Source organism: Syngnathus typhle, linkage group LG8 (assembly GCF_033458585.1).
Source record: "Syngnathus typhle isolate RoL2023-S1 ecotype Sweden linkage group LG8, RoL_Styp_1.0, whole genome shotgun sequence".
Classification (NCBI taxonomy): Eukaryota; Metazoa; Chordata; class Actinopteri; order Syngnathiformes; family Syngnathidae; genus Syngnathus; species Syngnathus typhle.
Genome location: NC_083745.1, coordinates 858,625 through 878,755, shown reverse-complemented (window position 1 = coordinate 878,755; position 20,131 = coordinate 858,625). Strand labels below are relative to the sequence as shown.

General features: G+C 44.4%; 1 protein-coding gene across 16 annotated transcripts in view; it reads right to left on the bottom strand.

The window, feature by feature from the left end:
- Positions 1 to 469: 469 nt before the first annotated feature.
- Positions 470 to 20,131, bottom strand: part of col13a1 (collagen, type XIII, alpha 1) — a 40,627-nt gene continuing 20,965 nt past the window's right edge. Inside the window, exons 6-39 of one of the 16 annotated variants that reach the window (XM_061286001.1) lie at positions 19,097 to 19,132; positions 18,905 to 18,931; positions 18,548 to 18,574; positions 17,749 to 17,775; positions 17,648 to 17,674; positions 17,196 to 17,222; positions 16,637 to 16,708; positions 15,511 to 15,573; positions 14,077 to 14,160; positions 13,832 to 13,873; positions 13,706 to 13,723; positions 13,537 to 13,563; positions 13,398 to 13,442; positions 13,008 to 13,025; positions 12,714 to 12,758; positions 12,131 to 12,166; positions 12,006 to 12,050; positions 11,704 to 11,790; positions 11,493 to 11,528; positions 11,360 to 11,416; positions 11,244 to 11,267; positions 11,023 to 11,076; positions 10,828 to 10,872; positions 10,678 to 10,719; positions 10,548 to 10,598; positions 10,390 to 10,416; positions 10,187 to 10,273; positions 9,407 to 9,442; positions 8,800 to 8,853; positions 8,678 to 8,731; positions 8,553 to 8,588; positions 5,182 to 5,259; positions 4,031 to 4,069; positions 470 to 2,065 (exon numbers count right to left, since the gene is read on the bottom strand). In XM_061286001.1, the coding sequence (XP_061141985.1) occupies positions 2,033 to 2,065; positions 4,031 to 4,069; positions 5,182 to 5,259; positions 8,553 to 8,588; positions 8,678 to 8,731; positions 8,800 to 8,853; positions 9,407 to 9,442; positions 10,187 to 10,273; positions 10,390 to 10,416; positions 10,548 to 10,598; positions 10,678 to 10,719; positions 10,828 to 10,872; positions 11,023 to 11,076; positions 11,244 to 11,267; positions 11,360 to 11,416; positions 11,493 to 11,528; positions 11,704 to 11,790; positions 12,006 to 12,050; positions 12,131 to 12,166; positions 12,714 to 12,758; positions 13,008 to 13,025; positions 13,398 to 13,442; positions 13,537 to 13,563; positions 13,706 to 13,723; positions 13,832 to 13,873; positions 14,077 to 14,160; positions 15,511 to 15,573; positions 16,637 to 16,708; positions 17,196 to 17,222; positions 17,648 to 17,674; positions 17,749 to 17,775; positions 18,548 to 18,574; positions 18,905 to 18,931; positions 19,097 to 19,132 (1,506 nt within the window). In that variant the 3' untranslated portion in view covers positions 470 to 2,032. Of the gene's footprint in view, positions 2,066 to 2,647; positions 3,936 to 4,030; positions 4,070 to 5,181; positions 5,260 to 5,839; positions 5,927 to 8,552; positions 8,589 to 8,677; positions 8,732 to 8,799; positions 8,854 to 9,406; positions 9,443 to 10,186; positions 10,274 to 10,389; positions 10,417 to 10,547; positions 10,599 to 10,677; positions 10,720 to 10,827; positions 10,873 to 11,022; positions 11,077 to 11,243; positions 11,268 to 11,359; positions 11,417 to 11,492; positions 11,529 to 11,703; positions 11,791 to 12,005; positions 12,051 to 12,130; positions 12,167 to 12,713; positions 12,759 to 13,007; positions 13,026 to 13,397; positions 13,443 to 13,536; positions 13,564 to 13,705; positions 13,724 to 13,831; positions 13,874 to 14,076; positions 14,161 to 15,510; positions 15,574 to 16,000; positions 16,043 to 16,636; positions 16,709 to 17,195; positions 17,223 to 17,647; positions 17,675 to 17,748; positions 17,776 to 18,547; positions 18,575 to 18,904; positions 18,932 to 19,096; positions 19,133 to 20,131 lie in introns of those variants that run through there. The other 15 variants (XM_061285999.1, XM_061286000.1, XM_061286004.1 and 12 more) reach the window with 15 other exon arrangements.

The following is a 20,131-nucleotide window of genomic DNA, read 5'->3' as shown; positions in this document are numbered from 1 at the left end:
ATAAAGGAAAAGGAAAAAAAAAGCAACAGACCTAGTTCAAAGCGTACCAACCTCATGCAGTGTGTATAATGCCCTCGTCCGTCCGTCCGTCGTCGGACATTTAACTCAGGTGGATTCCAAATAAAAAAAGATTGGATTCTTATTTCTTATTCCTACAATGTTTCTAGAAAACTAAATATACAGCAAAAGGAAATGGTTTTGATAAATGTTTCCCTTGAAGAGGACTGGATGCGCTCAAAGAATCCCCGACCGACTTAGTGGAACAAAAATGGCACCGCGGCAAAGAAAACCATACAACAAGACAACCATGAGCTTTCATTCAAACAGTCTCAATTGCAGCAGGAAACTTGAGTTATTCTGACACAAAAGCATGACTCTGTCAACTTCTGGAATCAGTTAGGTAGAAATACGAAATGGACAAAAACGACAGGAGCAAAACCATTGAAAGACTTTGACTTGACGACCAAGCTAGTGACAAAATGGCTTTTATTTGATCTTTGACATGTTTTTTGAATGAATCATTTCAAGCTAATCTGTGGTGCTCCTTAGTGATTGCAAATAGGCAAATACTAGCTAGCGCCTGAAAATGAACATTGGCTGTCAATCCTAATTTCTCTCTGAAACCCTGTCAATTCAATCTGCAAATCGACACTTCAATCACGTTTCATGGATGAAAAAAAGTTGATTGCGGTGGTGGTAGGCGGAAAAACAACAACAACTTCTAAATCTGTGTATGCTGTATTGTAAAAAAAGAAAAGAAAGAAAGAAAGAAAGAAAATCACCAGAGAGTGAATAATAAAACAAGTAAAAAAAATGAAAAGGATCTGAAGCAGACCATGCATGAAACTATACCAAAAAATATACTAGACTCAAATAGCTGCTTCTTTTTCTCAATACAATCAAATATTCAATATAGTGTACCAATAAGTTCCCCTTCTGGACAGTCATCCTATCTCCATTTAACATGTTAACATGTCCATTTCACATGTTTGCGAGGTTGTGAGCAGTGACCTCTGACCTTCCAAATGTTAATCTGGTCAAATGTGAGCCCTACAAACTGCAATAGTATACTCACTTCTGGTGCAATGACAAGATGCAAACCAAACTGTTTTCAGCTCAATACTTCCCCATGTAGGCATTGGACTGTTACTGGTTGCCTCAACTTGTTGGAATCATCAAACGATCGAAACAACAAGGGAGCTGTCAATAGTGACTGAAGGAATGCTTTCTCCACTAGCTTGTCAAAGAAATAACATGTGCGTGCGTGCGTGCGTGCGTGCGTCAAGCAATGCCCAAACTGCTCTCGACATTGTTTATCCGCGTGCGTCAATCGATGCCAAAACTGCTCTCGACATTGTTGATCTGCGAGTGCCCAAACGGAGGCACGTGCGCCTTGACTCGGATCCCGCGGAAAGGAAGGTCTTGCTTGCTCGATATTATCATGTACATGTACAAGCCAAGCTTCTGCCTGCTAAATGTCTGTATGGTGAAAACATTGAGTGCAGATGCGGCTTATTGATGCAGTACTATGGATGTGGCTACTTTGCAATCCATATATAGATAAATATATAGTATATACATACAAAGCCTGACTGTCAATATAGACACACACACAATCATTATGATACAATAGTTACAAGGATAGGTTTGAATGATCAACTCGAAAACAAGCAGCATTTTCACATATGTGACCAGCCATGATGTGAATGAAGCGAGCCGCTCGTTCACGCCCTGGATGTTAAAGCTGCTTCCCCTCAGATCAAATGCAGAAGGAATCATTACCCTGTGAGCTGTGCACATCAAGTGCTTCTTTTCACAAAATGTCTCCCAAAAGCTATCCATCAGCAGCGACGCTTCTGGACGTAGTATAGCATGCAGTGTGTGGCAGTGAAGGCCGTTCTGTAGCATCACCTTTAAAAAGCAACACACCAAACCATTTTGCTCATCAACATGTCTCACAGTCAGATGTTGTCTTGGCAACTCCACTTTCTGGTCAAAACATATGCCTTAGGACTTGGCCCCTCTGCTCGTCTTACTTCTTAGCCAGTTGGAAGGGGTGTTGACCCTAAAATACATTCACATTTTAGTCAAACAAGAAGAAGAAGCGACATCTGTGTGCAGTCCAAAGTTTGGGGTGAGAGGGTGGTGCACCGGTTGTTGTCTTTTTCTTTTTTTCTCTGGACCTGGCATTACGAGGTGCACTTCAAATATCACCTTATCTGTGCGGCGATGGATGCATGAATACAAATGTCACTTCATTGACAAGTGCTCCAGCTACAAATGCAAACTTACGTGGCCTTGGTGTTTGAATTGACGCTTGCTTTTTGATTCTGGCTACAGCTCCTTCTTATGCTAGTTGAAAACTCACCACCTCATTCAGTACATGCAGTGCAAGCTCCAGGTTAGTGATCAAGGCCTCATCTGTGTCAACTTCATTTGGACACTCTGTATTTGCATGGCGACTCCATTTGGCCCTGGTCACTCTGGACAGGCTAATGCTTAGTGATGAATATTTTGCTACAGCACTTATCGTCGAGCTCAAGACAGTGACTGAAGTCTGGCGTGGCGCTGAATGAAACTCGACCGTTCGTTCCTTCCTTCCTTCCTTCCTTCCTTCCTTCCTTCATTCATTCATTCATGTGCAAGCTTTAAACAAGTTTGCTTTTATTTATGGAAGCGTGATTGTCATTTTCCAACAGAAACAACACATTCAAAAAAATAGAAGGTACTGGATGATCATCAATATTATGTATATCATGAAATCCAGGCAGCGCAAAATCTCATCCGAGACAAGGAGCACCTGCGTACGTATGATAGAATCCAATAAATCAAGGTACAAAGTAATCAGTGCAACATTTCCCCCCAACATTAGGTCCTTTGTGAAGTGAATTGGCAGAACTCCACAAGGCAATAGATTTGAAACAAGCCCTCATTGCGAGCTGAGCTACTGGCGCCTTTCATGCCATTCAAGCAATGCGGTGCTCGCAGCACTGCTTCCTTCTAGCAAGGGAGGCCCGAATTAACATTTTGCCGACGGTCATTATCGAGCCGCACCATTTTTAGAAGAAGAAAGTACTGGTAGAAACAAAATACAATCAACTGAAACTTTTTGCTCGAATGCAAACATGACTGATGGAACACTTTCAGGACATTCCATGCATTTGAAACTTGTTAGGAGATCCAAGTTGAGACAAAGGTGCATTGGATTAGTTACAGACAAAACATGACTTGTTCAGTCATACAATTCGAAGCTAATTGAAGCAAAATGTGGGATAATGGACATGGACGTAATTATGACAAATACTTCATGAACTTAGTTTGACATTTTGCATCATAAAGCTGTGACATTCTTGAGTATAAGTCTCATCTAGTAACGCTTACATTTGACACGTGTGTTTGAGTTCAACACCATCCAACCCAAATTCACTCTGCACCTTGCCTAAGGTACGTTTGGGAATCAAATTATAAAAAGAAAAAACCCCAATGTCAACTGGAAATAAGAGTGCAGACTTTTGAACACGGTGTGAACAACGACAACAACAACAACAACAAAAAAAGAGATTTCATTGATCTGGGACTGCCCACAATCTTTCCAGCTGCACAACCCAGTGTAGCGTGCTCTTGTCCAACAGAATAGAACAAGCTACAATAAGTTAAAAAGCATCCACAGCAAAGTATGCACATACATATATCATGCATCTGTAACTGCAAGTCAGTATTCATTTTTTCAAATTCATACATACGATTCCTAAATGCATGGATATCAACTCAAATACAATGTCACTGGGGTTAAAACAAAAAGCAAAACTGTACAAAACATTTGGTCTTTGTTTTCATGTTTTTTTTTTTAATACTATAGGTTAGAATACAATCAGGAAAAAGTAAAAAAAATAAATATGCTATGCACAATTACAAAAGCCATTCCAAAGTTATCACTGCAGGGAAAAAGCACAGGGCAAAATGTTAGGTCCCAAAAAAGTCACTGGGGAGTTAGAGCCATGAGGTCAGTAAGGGTCAGACTTTCACTTACTTTGTTCCAACAGCCTGGTACGGGTAGGCCGTCATCTCCCTGGAAAAAGAAAAAACGATTGTCAACACTCACCACAATCAGCTGCAACACTCAACACTGTGCGGAGGGAGGTGCAAATCATATTGTCGCGTCATCCAGAGATTTGGAAAGCAATATAGTTATGTATGCACCGCGTCTCTGTATACCTAGATAAATATATATATGTGCACTTTCATTCTTCATTTTTAATGTAATTACTTGTAATGTATGACTTGATATACTATTAGCAAACAACCAATGAAAATTGATTAGGGCAACATCTTTATTCAACATACTAATCATTCACTGCCACAAGTGTCCTTGGCGACATGTACGTCCGTCTTCCATTCATTTCATCCTCTTTCTTTCTCTCTCTCTCTCTCTCTCTCTATCTACCTTTGAATGAAACAAGGCTGATAGACGATCATATTGTGAATAAAGGCAGATCGATGTGTGCGGGTCAAATTGGTTGGGCTGAAATGACCATTAAACTATGAAATGCACATACGGAGATTTTTTCCAAACCTTGAAGATGGCATATGGTGAAAACAGCCATTTGCAAACATTGTGCAATTTAAGTTTGCAAGTACCTAAACACTCCCTCCCTCCCTCCCTCCGTCCACCGGTCACCAGCCAGTTTGCAAGTGTAGCAGTAAAATTGAATCCAAGCTAAATTTGGCAGTGAAAACAATCAAATAAGCGTCCGCTTGAATTGAGCCCATCATTCCGTCGAGTTACGATTCGGCCTAACCTGTGGTAATGTTCCCGAGAAGAATCGGTGCTCCATGCAAGAGACGAAAGAGAAAGTAACAGATTCATCATTATTGTGGTTAGGAAAGGTTTGGAGTCCACTTGTACAGCAGCTTTATCCATCAATGTTTGAGAATAAAAGTTGGCTACGTCACGTGGTCACAATGAGTGCGGCGTTAGGACGGCGATAAAAGCTCACGAGTTGCTCGTACTTTCTTCAAATGAACAAAAGGAATCAAATCAATCATCTACTGGAGAGCAATGAATAGTTTCATGCAAACTTTTCATGCAATGCAAAACTTACTACTTTTTAGTTTTAGTAGAAGGCTATTTGCAAGTGTGCATGCTGGGGAGACAAGCCAAAGAGAGAGCGAGCACCATACCACAGGACAAGGGGCATCCAGCCCGTCCAGGCCTGGCAAGCCCGGTTCACCCTTCTCTCCTTTAAAGCCTCGGAAACCCTGTTTGCGAAATCAACCGTTTAAAAGCGGCTCCGCGGCCCGAGCCCTCGTAGCTAAGTGTCTGTCTGTCTGTCGTCTGTCTGTCTGTCTGTCTGTCTTCTGTCGCACGCACGCACGCACGCACGCACGCACGCACGCACGAGGATTCGTCCGTTGGGCCCCTCGGTGCAGGTTGGCCTCAACGTGCGGGCAACCCGGACTGACGGGAACGCAATTCACTGAGATGGGAGATGATCAAACTTTCTTAACAGGTTAACCTGAGCCACGATGGCCAAATGGTGTTTTGGATACAATGGTGCATGCGGTCGATGAGTTGAGAGTTTGAGTGGCTCTCTTTCAAAAAGGAAGTAAGCTGACGACACACATATCAATGATTTATTCCCGCCAGTCTTGTACCTGGGGAGAGAATAGAGGAGGCCTGAGGGAGGTTGAATGAGTGAGTGAGTGAGTGAGTGAGTGAGTGAGTGAGTGAGTGAGTGAGTGAGTGAGTGAGTGAGTGAGTGAGTCTAGCAGAGCCAAAAAGAAGCTTTCGCCACCTTTTTGTTTCGGGCTCCGAGTCGTACACGGATTAGTGACATACCAACGGACACGGGGCATCTAATCCAGGTGCTCCTTGGTCTCCCTTATCCCCTTTGGCCCCCCTGTTGCCTTTCTTGCCCCTCTCTCCCTGCAAACAACAGCGTATTCAACAAATGACAAACTTTAGTCCTCCTTGGGTCAATTTGAGAGGCTGCAAAATGAACCAATGTGCTTTAGTATTGGAAGGAAATAAGAGAGTGCAGGGATAGTTGGCTGGTTAGGGGTGGCAAATGCATTTGTGGACAGAATTGCCTAGTGAATGCTGCACCTTTCAATTGAGCAAAAGAAATGATCTTTCGATCATCAATACAATTACACCTCACTCCCTCAAAGACTCAGTCAAAGGAGGGCAAGATAACCGTACGTCTATCAAGACATCATTTTTGTAATGTGCTTTGAAGCTATTGCAGCTCCTCACCCACCAGATAATACGGCACTATTATGGCCTGGCCTGGCCTGGCCTGGCTCGGCTGGCTGGCGTATTCGTTCGATTGGAGTGTTTTTATAGTGCTCCATTCACAAACGCAAGTTGACTTATTGTTCATGATTGATGGGAGCAGGACACATTTTCTTTGTAGGACTGTATGAGCACATGATGACCATGTCTTTCAAATTGGTTGACTGACACGGAATTATAAACATTGCGTTTTAGAAGCATGCAATGAAGGTTTGTCATTTAAGGGAAGAGAGGGAAGGGGGCAGGCCTGGCTGGCTGGCTGGCTGGCTAACTGGCTGGCTGGCTAACTGGCTAACTGGTTTGCTGGCTAACTGGTTTGCTGGCTGGCTAACTGGTTTGCTGGCTGGCTGGCTAACTGGTTTGCTGGCTTGCTTGCTTAATTGATTGATGAGCACTTGCATGGGAAATTGATGTGGTGTTAAGAAGGAATAGGAATGGCCAAGAGGAGGAGGATTAACCCAGGACTTGAATTAGAATGCAGGAGCAGGAGGAGGAGGAGGAGGAGGAGGAGCAGGAGGAGGCCAAGTGTTGTGAGAGGGAGAGAAGGAAGGCAACCCTTGCGACAAAAAGAGCCATGGGGCAAGGTGGAGGGAAGGAAAAAGGGGATAGGAAGACCTGTGGATACAAAGGACAAGAATAAAAAAAACAAAAGAAAAAAAACAAATAACGACACCATCCCATAGCTTTGTCTTCAACACGTTCAACTTCACCATCAAATTTGGAATGGCTTCTTCCTTTGCCATGTTGAATTCAAGTATGTTGCTTTGAGTTCAGTTCTTCCATGGAAGTCAGTTGAATGTGTTGACAAAAAAAAAAGCTTATGAAATGTGAAGAATTGATTGATGGGAGTGGAAATATTAAACATGTTAATAGGAAGGAACAGGAACATTATTTTAGAGCAGGGGTGTCAAACTCATTTTTTTCGCCGGCCGCATTGTAGCCCTAGCTTCTTTCGGAGGGCCATTATGACAAATTAATGTATGAGCACCTCATATTATATACGGTAAAAGCTACAAAACAAACTGACAAATAAGTCGTTTTCAAATCAGACAAGTAAAAACTGGTCAAATATTTAAAAAAACGAATAATATTAAAAGTGAAGACAATTTGCAACTCTAGTAATGACACAAATTTGATGCACAATTTATCTTCGCGGGCCGCATCAAATGATGTGGCGGGCCGTATCTGGCCCCCGGGCCTTGAGTTTGACATCTGTGTTTTAGAGGGAGGGTATCCTAGTCATCTTACACATGGTGGACACAATAAAAAGAAAAAAAAAAGGAGATTAAAAGCAGACGTGATCACAAATACATTCTCATAACATAATTCAACACCTTAAATGAGTGAGGAAAAAGTATTTGGCCCTTTTTTTTCTTCTATCATATCCTACATTTAGTCTCCTCATCAAATCAACTTTAATATCTCACACTACAAAACCAATGAAATTTCCCAAATGGGCTTGATGAGCCTGATAAACATGAAAACAAGTTCTATCTGGAAGGAGCCAATACTTTTTCACCACAATGTATTTTAACAACAAGACAGAATGTCCTTATCCAAAATGGAGTCGAAAAACGTGATTTTGGCTGTCATTGCTCTGGGCTCATTAAGCGTCTTTGCTGTGTTTCAATATGATCAAGTGCATCTTCTGTTCATTCTTCATCATCACCACCACCACACGGAATCAAAGCAAAGTTTTGGATGGTCAGCGCTCCAATTCAGATGTGCTTGGGAGCCATTGAAGCAATTCAAATTCAGCTCAGTGGCAATTAAATGAGCAAGACTTGTACATTTCATTGGGACCGTACAGAGCCAGGAAATCAGAAAAGTACATCATGTCAATTCATATCACTTTGGCATGATGCTTTAGTTTTGGGTCAATCAAATATTCCAATAATACTTGTGGTAGTGACAAGTAGCCGCTGACCCCAGGTAGCCACTGACCCCAGGTAGCCAATGACCCCAGGTAGCCACTGACCCCAGGTAGCCAATGACCCCAGGTAGCCAATGACCCCAGGTAGCCACTGACCCCAGGTAGCCACTGACCCCAGGTAGCCAATGACCACAAGTAGCCAATGACCACAGGTAGCCAATGACCACAGGTAGCCAATGACCACAGGTAGCCGCCACTGACCACAAGTAGCCACTGACTGACTCCCTTAATGCATCTCGTTATCAGTGGAATGAAACCAGTTTGCTTGAAGTGAGTATGTGTGGCTCCAATATGTTGAGAATCTTTCAAATGCTTCCTTCTTACCCGATTCCCTTTGAGTCCTTGTGGTCCTACAAAGCCCTGAAATAGCAGATGGAGAAAGAGAGCTGAACGATGGGACTTGTTCCAGATGAGCTCAATGATGTCTTCTGCAATGAAAAAGGACTTACAGGAATGCCCTGCGGGCCAATTGGTCCTGGTAGTCCAACATCTCCATTCTCACCCTGCAATGACATCGTCATTACTAGAAATGTCAAGTGCCGGCTGGCTGTTATAGTGGAAGGCAACTCACTCGCTCTCCTTTTGGTCCCGCTGGCCCTGCTACTCCTGCTGGCCCCAGCAGACCCTGCAAAACGGAACAAGCAAATCATTTGAGCGGATATCAACTTTCAAGCAAAAAATCTCCGTTCAGCATATCAACAAGCTTCCGTCAATTATGATATACAAAAGGGAGGACTCTTTCAAAGAACAGATTAGATGGAGTCCTTTTCCTTCCCAATGCATATCATGACGACACTAAGCTTGTTGAACTACTGTCCAGACTGTTGGGTTAAAAAGTAGGGAAAAAGAAGAACATGTCCACAGCTGCAGGTCGTATTTATTTGCCAATAGCAATTGGAGAGGAAACCTTTGGCTCATTCCAAATAATTGAACAACCTCTCAACATGCAGCATGAGCACAAGTCCACATGACACCGCTCGGTGCGGGCCTCCCGAGCCGACCCTGAACACTCACAAAACGTTCTTGCGACTAAAGCAATACAAGCACGGGAAGACAAGCAGACGACACAAGCACACGTGACAGAAATCAAGCGAGCTGGGAGGAGGAAGACAAAAGAAAGGAAGGACAGAGAGAGAGAGAGAGAGAGCGAGAGAGAAGGGGGCTGGAACACCACTCACCACTGGACCGGGTCTGCCGTCTAACCCATGAGCCCCCTGGATAGCGTTGTACACAGTTAGAGAGCACAGGTGATGGGGGGGGGGGGGGAGTCACATTGGGGAGGTGGATGACAGTGAGTGAGTGAGTGAGTGAGTGAGTGAGTGAGTGAGTGAGTGAGTGAGTGAGTGAGTGAGTGAGTGAGTGAGTGAGTGAGTGAGTGAGTGAGTGAAGCTGTGACTCAAGTGACTTCAACAACTCATTCAGATGGTGACCCAAAAAAAACCCAAATGTTTGGAGATAAGCGTGGTGACTACAAGTCAGTAAAAGCCCTTTGACCAGTTATAGTAGTTTGAGTTTGGCTTCACAATAAAATCATTTTGGCCCATGATTCATTTGATAGAACATGCGAAAACCTTGTTGTCTCAAATCGAATGCATACTGTAGATGAAATCCAATGTGTAGATGTACTTATCTAAATGATGGCTGGTTGTTGAAAGCTTTTGGACATATTGTAGTAAGAAATAAGAGTCGAAATCCCAAAGTACTGTTGGATGATAGCGCCCAAACAGGAGTGAAATAACACGACCAATAAATGATAACACAGGTCTAGCACATTTGCGTTTTCGTCCCATCTAGTCGACCTTTCTGTGCAACATTTGAACGAATACAAACCAAAACAATGTGTGTGCGTGTGTGTCTAGTCTTAACTTCATAATATTCAGCGTCACTTTAGTGATGGTTAAAAGTTAGGTTGTTCAAACAGCTCTCTTCAAAGGTGTGGAAAAAGTGAAAGCACTTACAGGCAGTCCAAGATGGCCTCTGTCCCCCTTGTCACCTTTCTGACCCGCTGCTCCCTTTTCTCCACGGAGGCCGACGCCTGCCTCTCCCTGGCGGACAACAAGCGCACACATTTCACCCACAAATGATGAAGAGAAGAAAAACAAAACACATTTGCAAGTGACTTTCTGCGCTTCCATCTCATTCCAAATAAAAGCTACTTCACCTTTGGCCCTGAAGGTCCTTGAGATCCCTAAAAACAAGAGAAAAATGTCAAGCCCTAAAAGTAGTCAGCGTTGTATCGGTGCTTGTGATTGAAAAGCACTGCCATTTCCTATTCATGTGTGTGAGCAATCAATGTTTATTGGAAAATATTGCTCTCACTGCTGGCCCAACTGGTCCGGAGGGACCTGGGGGACCTGGAGGACCGTAGCGCTAGAAAAGAAGTGAAAAACAAGTTCAAGGACTTGAAAGGCTTACCTTCTATCATCTGATTGTCATAGTGTGATCATACCATCTCTGATCTTCCTCCTTCCCCAGGATCCCCTTTTGTGCCCTGAAAAAGAAAAGCCCCCCAACGTCTTGAAGTCACTCTTTGCGGTACTACAAGCAGTAAGATGACATGATGACCAAATGTGAATCGAAAGGAAATGTGGTGTGGTACCTTCTCTCCATCAAGGCCTGGGGGACCTGGGAGGCCAACCTCTCCCTAATGATGACAAAAGATAAAGAAATAGCTGAGGCTTGACAAGTGAAGGTGCTATACCCCGGATCGATTCAAAACTCCACTCCAAATGTTGGATGGGGCACAAAATGTGTCTTCACTTGCGTTCCTCGGTCTTATAAAAACACAGCTTACTTTTGTGCCTGAAAACCCGGGAGGGCCTGGAGGTCCAGGTAATCCAGGTGGGCCCTACAAGTTGGACGGACGGAAGACACCACATGTAAAATGGGATTGAATATCTGAACTGAGTGTTGATTTATTGCTACCACTACAAAAACAAACAAACAAACAAACAATGAAATAGACAGCTAGCACTCGAGCTAGGAAGGTGGGTAAATCGCTAGATCAAGCATTACCATCAGATGGATATTGCGAATATCCTGCAAGGGAGAGAGATGGTAGGATTAGAAAATGCTTACAGATGATTTGATTGTATGGTACAAATAAATCATGTGCAATAAGAGTAGCATACATTTTCATTATTGTGGATTTCAGCCTTTCCCGGTTCGCCGGTTGCACCTGGGGGCCCCTAGAAAAAGAGATCAAGATGATTGACATCCTGATCGTGAGCATACCCCATGAAAAGTCGTGGAGTCATGACTCACTCTCGGTCCAGCTGGGCCTTCGGGGCCTGCCTCTCCCTAGAGTTCCAACAGTTGACATTTATTTGGGGTCGTTCCTTACGAGTTCTTTTCAAAACATTTCCCCCAACCTCATATGTACGTACGTACGTACATACCTGATGCATTGTATTTCATGTCTTTTCATAGCCAGTCAAATTGATCACACATTGTGCTCAAAGTTTTTGCTCCCTACCTTAGGTCCCATGAGGCCTGGCACTCCTGGTGAGCCGGGTTCTCCTTTCATTCCAAGCGAGGAAATGGTAGCCTCTCCCTTCTCTCCCTAGTAGAGATAACATTCTGGAGTAAGATCACTTGATTCAAAAGGCTTCATTGGCCCCGAAAGGAGCGCGTTCACGACAACGTAAAAAGGCGCTCCGTTTGTCCAAAATGTGAACAACGCAAGCATGAATGCGATTGTATCCGACGCAAACATGCAGTTGTGGCACAAATGATTTTGCCGTGCCGTGCCGTGCCGTGCCGTGGCTGCCCACCTACCCTATAGCCCCTCTTGCCAGGGATGCCAGGGGTGCCGCTCGGGCCCTTTTGCAGTCAAAGACAAATAGCTATGACCTACTCAGCTCCTTTTGAAGTACAGCATGACTAGCCAGCCACATTATTACCTTGGACCCCGGAGGGCCCGGGAAGCCTGCTTCTCCCTTGACACCATAAAGGCCAAGCAAAGACAGAAAAGGAAAGAAGAAAAAGAAGGGTGTTCAAATGGCAGAAAAACAAGTCAGGCTGATGAGGAAACGTCATGCAGAGCTGAGAGGTAAGTGCAGACATTTCATTCAAGACAATTGAACAACTGAGCTGAAATGGTAGAAAAGGGCCACGGAATCCAACATGAACGCGGAGCATACTATGTATGCATTTCCTCAGCAGCCAACTTTGGTCAAAATCTTCTCTGTCCAATATGCAATCACCACAATGGATTAGCATTGGAAAAGTCAGAGTGCTTCCTTCCGTGAGGAAGCTACTCAAAGCGGCTTTGAGGTTAAACACCAAAGTCCATTCCTTTTGTAAAAATGGTTGCAACAAAAGCAAGACAAACAGCCCATGGATGAAGTGCATTTCCAAAAAAAAAAAAGAAGTCCATGCAGGATCTTTTATCCACTTCCAACTACATGCTTGGCTGCTGCTGCTGCTGCTGCTGCAGGATCTTTTATCCACTTCCAACTCCATGCTTGGCTGCTGCTACTTTACCTTCTCCCCTTTCTCTGGCGCAAAGCCCCTCTTCCCTTCATCTCCCTGAGGAGGCAATGGAACAGCAAAGCCGGAGCACCACAGAACACGGCAAAAAATGGGCTCCCTTTAGTTTGTAGTATTTACGACAGACTCACTTGGTTCATACATCAAAAGCGAAAGCCGTAAAAAGGAAGAAAAAGGAGAGGATCGGTCCAAGAGCCAAAAATTCACGAGAGTTTGAGAACGGGGCCGATAGAATTGAAACCGTTCCGTTCTCAAAACACCTAGGACAAACTCATCATCAGAAATTACCTTGGCTCCCTGGTCACCCTGCGAAGGAAAAGACAAAGAAACCATTTAGACAAGAAGTCCAAGAGCCAAGACCCATCAAACTGTCCAATAGATTGTTAGAATCAAAGGTGCACAGCTGGTGAAGAAAAGATTGCCCCAGTGCATCCGTCATCCGACAACAATCCAATCCCCCAAACCGAATCATGGTTGCAATACGTGTGCAATTTGTTTGTAAGATAATATGTTGATGAAAGTCCATCCCTTTCAAATCATTGGCCCCACCTATCCTCGTGACTTCCATTTGACTCAAGTCTCTCCCTTCATCTGCGCGTATGGTCAAACGACTGTGCTAACAAGCTATCTGCTTATCCAGACAGAGGTCAAGAATAAGACTTAAGGAGGTGTATGTACCTTTGGGCCTTCAGGACCCGGCGGCCCAACATCCCCTCCATCGCCCTGTGGAGAAAGACACCTTAAGGATATGGACGGACCATTCATCTTGGCAAATACAAAGGTGGAGAAAGGAAGGATTTTTTTGGAAGGCGCTCACCTTCTGTCCTGGTAAACCTGGCTCACCCTAGACGCACAAATATTTGGAATTGACTTCAACAACACAGCAATCAATTAGGCTGGACAATGTGTGCTTTCAAAAGAACAATTGGTCATCATTCAAGATTTTATTCATCATCATACTGTAAAGGTTGAGGATTTTGTTTTACCTTCAGTCCTGGCAATAGCTGGAGAGTCAACACACAAAACATGGTTTCATGGTTAGCAGACATTTACTTGAGAAATAAGAGCGAGCCAGCCAGCCAGCCAGCGAGACTGGACCAAAGCTCACTCACCCTTGGGTCTTTTCCAGGTTTTCCCGGTTCACCGGGCTTACCCTGTAGGCAAATTATTTTTACATATCAAGATCAGCATCCAAATTTCGACCCATGTTACCGCTTGATTGTGCGCTGAAATCAAAGAGTCACTTTCTCATACGTGAACGGGAATGACTGATACTACTCGGTCGGTATTGCTGTCGTTGCAGAACAATCAAAGGTCTCAGACAACCAAAATCGCACCAAATTCTGATGGGACTTACGGGCGAGCCGCTTGCTCCGTTCAGACCTGGGTTCCCTGGGGGCCCCGGTGGTCCCGGAGGCCCCTGCGCTCCCGGCTCACCCTGCTGAGAGACTTTGAGTTACAACCTGTCTGTCGGTCTGTCTGTCAGTCTTGTCATATTGCCAGCACCACAAATGGACATGAAAAGCACAATCATGTTAGCAGGGTTAGCAAGCAGCAAGCAGTTAAAAAGACACACTCAAGGTCCATTCTTGATCCTAATATGGCAACATGTTGCATGTTGGTCAGAAGAGGATGAAACAAAGTCCTAATGAGAGACGGCGTAAGCGCAAAGTTGCTTGTGCTTGACAGCCCTGTAATGTGCGCGTTGGACAAAGGTGACCTTTTTAGGCTCTCCCGGAAAGCTTCCGGCAATATATGAATTTTCACTTTGACCATTAGCGTTGCTTACACTGGAGTGAAGCGTGACGCTGACCTTCCAGACGGCTCAGACAGAGCCAGAGCCAGAGCCAGAGCCAGAGCCAGAGCCAGAGCCAGAGCCAGAGCCAGAGCCAGAGCCAGAGCCAGAGCCAGAGCCAGAGCCAGAGCCAGAGCCAGAGCCAGAGCCAGAGCCAGAGCCAGAGCCAGAGCCAGAGCCAGAGCCAGAGCCAGAGCCAGAGCCAGAGCCGACGCCAACGCCGACGCCGACGCCGACGCCGACGCCAACGCGTTGCCTTGCAAATCTACTTTTGGCTTGTGCAGTGCATGCAAAATGTACAATAGTACATCTGTTTGGGATGAATGAACAATTGCTTGAAGCTTGTTTGAAGAGCCACCTGGCCGGCCGGATTTTCAAAGTAATGACCATGTTGCCATTTGAGACACATTCTATTGTAAGATCATACGGAAAATCCAAAACAAACTAATCATTCTCAGTCTTCCCTGACCACACTGCGGGGTCTTTTGGGCTATGTCTTTGGTGCTTCCTTTTGGGGTTACACACACACACACACACACACACTCCTATAGATGAGTGCTGGCAAAATTCAAAGGAATGACCCATTTGATGCCGATCGTAACAAAACAATATTGTGAAAGAAAGGCATAAATGATTTTCTATTTCAAGACAAATGATGTTGTGGGCCATGAACCAAAGTCCAAGTCAGCCAAGTGATTTTTTGATCAAATCATCTGAACATTCTCAGTTGTGTTGCAATCCTGATCGCCCAGCTGAGTCAGCTTCTCAATTGAGCGACACAAAATGATTGAATTATATTCGACTTGTATTGCTACAAATACTATGGACAGAGAAGATCTTTGGCCTTGGCCAATCATTAGCGGTAGCCACTGCAGCACTTGGTTAATTCCAGCCAGCCAGACGGGGGAGATTTGATGGCCGCGGCCGAAGGCGGCTCGCGTCCACCGCCGCCCAAGCGGGAGAGACAAGTAGCGGGCGGCTAAAAGAGAATTGTACCTTGAGGCGTTTTAGGATTAGAGGGCTTATTGAGGGCATGTTGCGCACGGTCATAGGCAACATCTGCACAGGTGGCCAAAAAAGGTCACCGGGCAAAGGTCACCGGGAGGGATGCAGCAGAAACAAAAGAGGGGAGATAGATAGAACAAGAGGTTGAAGGGAGGGTGGAGAAAGAGAGAAAGAAAAGGAGAGAGAGAAATACAATACAACATGACATGAGAGTGAAAAGCAAGGAAGAAAGGCACAGCAAACTCTGGGCCTGGACTGGCTAGAGGGTTAGGCTTCCCCTATGCCCAAGAATAAATGACACGTACTATTCATCTCCTGAGAAGGAAGCAACCCTTGGACTAGCCAGACCCCGAGATTGCAATGATAAATGAGGTAGCTAGCCAGCTAGCTAGCTAGGTAGGTAGGTAGGTAGGTGTGCCCGCCAGTCTTGCCACAAAGAGAGTACGGTGCGGTATGGCTTCTAGTGCATATCCAGACTTACTGTAGCCAAGTGTCCAGCACAGGGCTGTACAATACGTCGCTTCTGTTGAGATGATTAGCGTCATCAAATTCAAGTTGACAAAATAGCAGTCATAAAAAAAACATAGTAATCTCACACCAAAGTAGATGGGTTTGAGTGCAACTTGCCTCCATTTTCTAGAGCACACAGTACGTACATATTTCCAAAAGACCAATGTGATACAACCTTCGCTTTTTCTTTTTTCTTTCCCCGTGTGAGCTTCGTCACAACAATTGTGTCAAATTCAATTTCCATTCATCATTCAAAGAACTGCTATGGAAATATAGACCGAACAGGGGAAAAGTAGGCAAGCTTGGTCCCTCACATTTGTGGCTTTCCACCCCACCATTTACATTTTAAAAAGCACAAATCACATCAATATTCGTTTTTACCAAAAGAAAATCTGCTTTTATGAATTTAGGAATGTGCTTTTGTGAGGACAAGCTGTGCACAATGGCTGGATGGATGGATTGTGACATTTGCTTGGTTTCTCTTTGGTGGAGAGCGTTAAATGCTTGAGGAGTGCCTTGCTTTCAGGGCACTGCCTCTCTTTGCGGCACGACTAGGTGACAAAAGTGTTATCCGTCCGAAGCGGGGTGTCTGTGGCCACCCACAAACCTTCAACATCAGCGGTTGACTGGAGCGCAAGGCGGCCAAGGTTTTCAAGGGAAGATCCTGCACAAAGAGGCTCTGCCAGAGAAGTGCAAGCCATGTTGACAGCAAACCATTAGCCAAAAGATAAAGAAGAGAGGGTTGGAGTGTGCCTGACGTATTGCATCCAAGTCTGCCCCTCTTTCTCTTCTTTAATCGTAAATATTTCCCTGCGAGTGCCTGAAAGGTTGCCGTTAAGGGAAATGGGTTTTCTTGGCACCCGGCCGGGCGGGCGGGCGGGCCCTCATCCCGTTTGGGCAGAATTGCCTTGGAGATAGCGCCAAATAACTGCACAACCATTTGCATGTGTTGGCCATCACTGAGCAGCCACACGTCATTTGTATATCCGGCTTCTGTTCATTTTCTCCTCTTCCAAAGCAAATGTTCTGCTTTGGCATTTCTCTTCTCAACTATACACATACGTATCTTGGGAGAGCTAAGATGAACAGCTGGGGAATCCAAGTGAGTCAAATTCATCGCGATGAATGCGTACGATTGCTTCAATGTCAACAAGCTGCGTTCTTACCCGATGTGCGTAGTCGCCGCAGACACCCTGGAGGGAATAGAAAAGCCATCCATTCATTAGGCTTTACGTGCATCTGGGGAAAAGACTTTCAGCAGCTGGACTTATGCAACAATATTAGATCATTATAGATATATAACAATATTAATATCATATTCGAGCCATTTGATCATTTCAAAAGTTACATGAACGGACGCACTGCTGGAAAAGATGAAATCGCTTGGCACTTTTTAAATTTCATTCTACATGTGTGACAATGACAATAAAGGGCGATTCTATTCTATTTCGATGAACTGGACGTAGACAAGCAATATTTGTTCTGACCACTTGAGGACAGCAGAAACAACAGGGAAATCTTGCAGGGATGCTTGGGGATTGCAATCTTTTTGGAATGGATTGTTATTTTCTCATGAGGTCAATTTCACTTTGTGTAAATCACAACCTTGAACACTTACTTTCTCTCCTTTAGGTCCTGGTTCTCCCTAAGTGAGAAAACAGCACATGTCAATTTGTTTGTCGTTATGGGGGCAAAAGTGTTTACACTAAAGTGACTTACAGGGAGTCCTTTTGGTCCACGCTGACCCTGAAAGACATCAGCCAATGAAAATCTTTTCAATAGAGGTAGCAAATACGTAGTATGTGCTGACGACGCAAATTCCTTCTACGATGAATTCCAAAGGCCTTTAGTTTGACTTTCCGTCAGGCCCAATGGTGTGAGCCGTCAGAGTACAGCAACTGCTTGATTAATGAATGGTGGGAGGCCGAGCCGGCCGGCCGGCCGGCCGGCCAGCCAGCCAGCCAGCCGGCCAGCCAGCCAGCCAGCCAGCCAGCCAGCCAGCCGGCCAGCCAGCCAGCATCACATCTATTCCAATCCACAAGGGTGAGCCCGCAGGCTCAACAGCGCCAAAGCTACTTTTGGAAAGCAATAGTATGTCTAATATTAAACAGAGGGCTTCTCAAATGTCCTCTAACTGCTCACTGACATATGTTAGGAAGAAGACAATTAAAGGAGCGCATTATGAAAGAATAATCATACTACTCAACACTCAATGTTATTTCAGCCATATACTACCTTTTGGCGGCTCACTCAAGTGAAATTTAAAAAAAAAAAGAGAAAGAAAAACAACAGGAATAAGGGTCTCCCACTCAAGTGTGCCTGGAGTAATGGCTTGGGAGCCTGGCAAAAAGCAATAGTGAAAGCCATTATGATGAAAAACAGCAGCAGCAGCAGCAAGGAGAACAAAGATGGCTTGTTTGCCATTTCCTATTGTGACCCACTCAAGTGCAAGTGTCATATGTACATTTTGATTTCAAGTACAGTGCTGGGAGTGCAGATTTAAAGAATGCTTACTTACCATGTCACCCTTGGGGCCATTCTGTCCCTGTGGGAACAGTCAAGTTACCATTCAATGCACACATTTTACAATCAAGGCATTGATAGAACATGACTTCAGTTCGCCACGTCTTATTTGGTGCAAGTTCACATATTCCTCAGTTTAGTTTCCAGAAATCCATATTGCCCCTCAAAACAGCTTTTCTCTTAACGGTGCAATTATGTTGTACAGTTACAGTGCGAGAGAAATAAAAAAAAAAAAGAAAAAAAAAAGATAGTATTTATTTGAACATTAATGATTAATATATTGTGTTGTAGTGTGTATTCCTTTGTACGACTTTGACTCCACAGCAAATCGAGTGAATTCAAAGAAACTCACATGCTTGCCATCCAGCCCAATGGGACCCTGAAATAAAATGAAAGAAAAAGCCCATCATCAAATAAATGATATTTGCCAAATTGAACGGCAAAACAAATACAAAAGGTATTTAGCCAATAAAAGAACATGTGCCAGATCAGTTCTTCTATGTGCTGTTAGTTACCTAAGGTGTGAATCATGCGAGTTACTTACTGGAAAGCCTGGAAATCCTCTTGTTCCAGGCTGACCCTGAAGACAAAAATGCTCTTTTAGATTAACAAAACAAAACGTTCCATATCGAGTCCAAGTGCCTCCAGACACGTACGTACAGGCTCAACATGTTTGGATCTACGTACATACGGACTACGTGGACAAAAAAGAAAAAGAACACGGAAGACTGCAGTCCCATTTCACAGAAACTACGCTCACGATCTTCTCGTGTCTGCCGTGAAGTTACTGGATGTTCTCTACTGTGAGGAGCTTCCTTCCTTGCTTCCTTCCTTGCTTCCTTCCTTGCTTCCTGGACTGTTATTCATGAGGGATGCCTATTAGCAGAGCGGGCGGGCACAGCGAGAAGATATAGACGCTATGACCACTAAAACAGATGGCCTTGGCTCTTGAAGAAGAGAACAAGGTAATGTCATTATTACCATACACAAATGCCTCCGTTCATTGGGAAATAATTGACGAATTTGAGCCAGCAGAGGTCTGGAAAAGTGACATTGACCCCCCCCCGATGGGTCTGGTTGCCTCATTTGAATCGGGGCCCAATTATACTACATCTTGAATAATTCCACACTCTGCAATTACATCCAATCATTTGATCATTAGCAGAGCATTCACCCACTTTTGCCAGCCAACATCAAGCCTGAAGCCAGGAAAGGCTAGGGCCTAACTTTGTCCAGGTGAGCAACACAACTAGGACGTTCAAGAGGAAATGGATGGAGGAAAAAGATTTCTTCTCACACCTACATTATTTGGGACTCCCTCACTCTTTCTGCTTTGAAATGACACGGTGTGTTCATCGGAAGACAAGAACACACGACCGCTTTATTTGTCAACAATGACACGACCTTACGTTCATTGGTTATGTATAGAACGAGAGAACGGGACATTGGATTTGCGTTACTGCATTTGAAAGGAAGCCTGATGCTAGAAAGCGCTAGAATCAGCAATGGTCGTAAGGAATCGTACAGCAGAGTATTCATTTGATGAAATGACGTGGCAGCAGAGCTATTTCAAAATCAA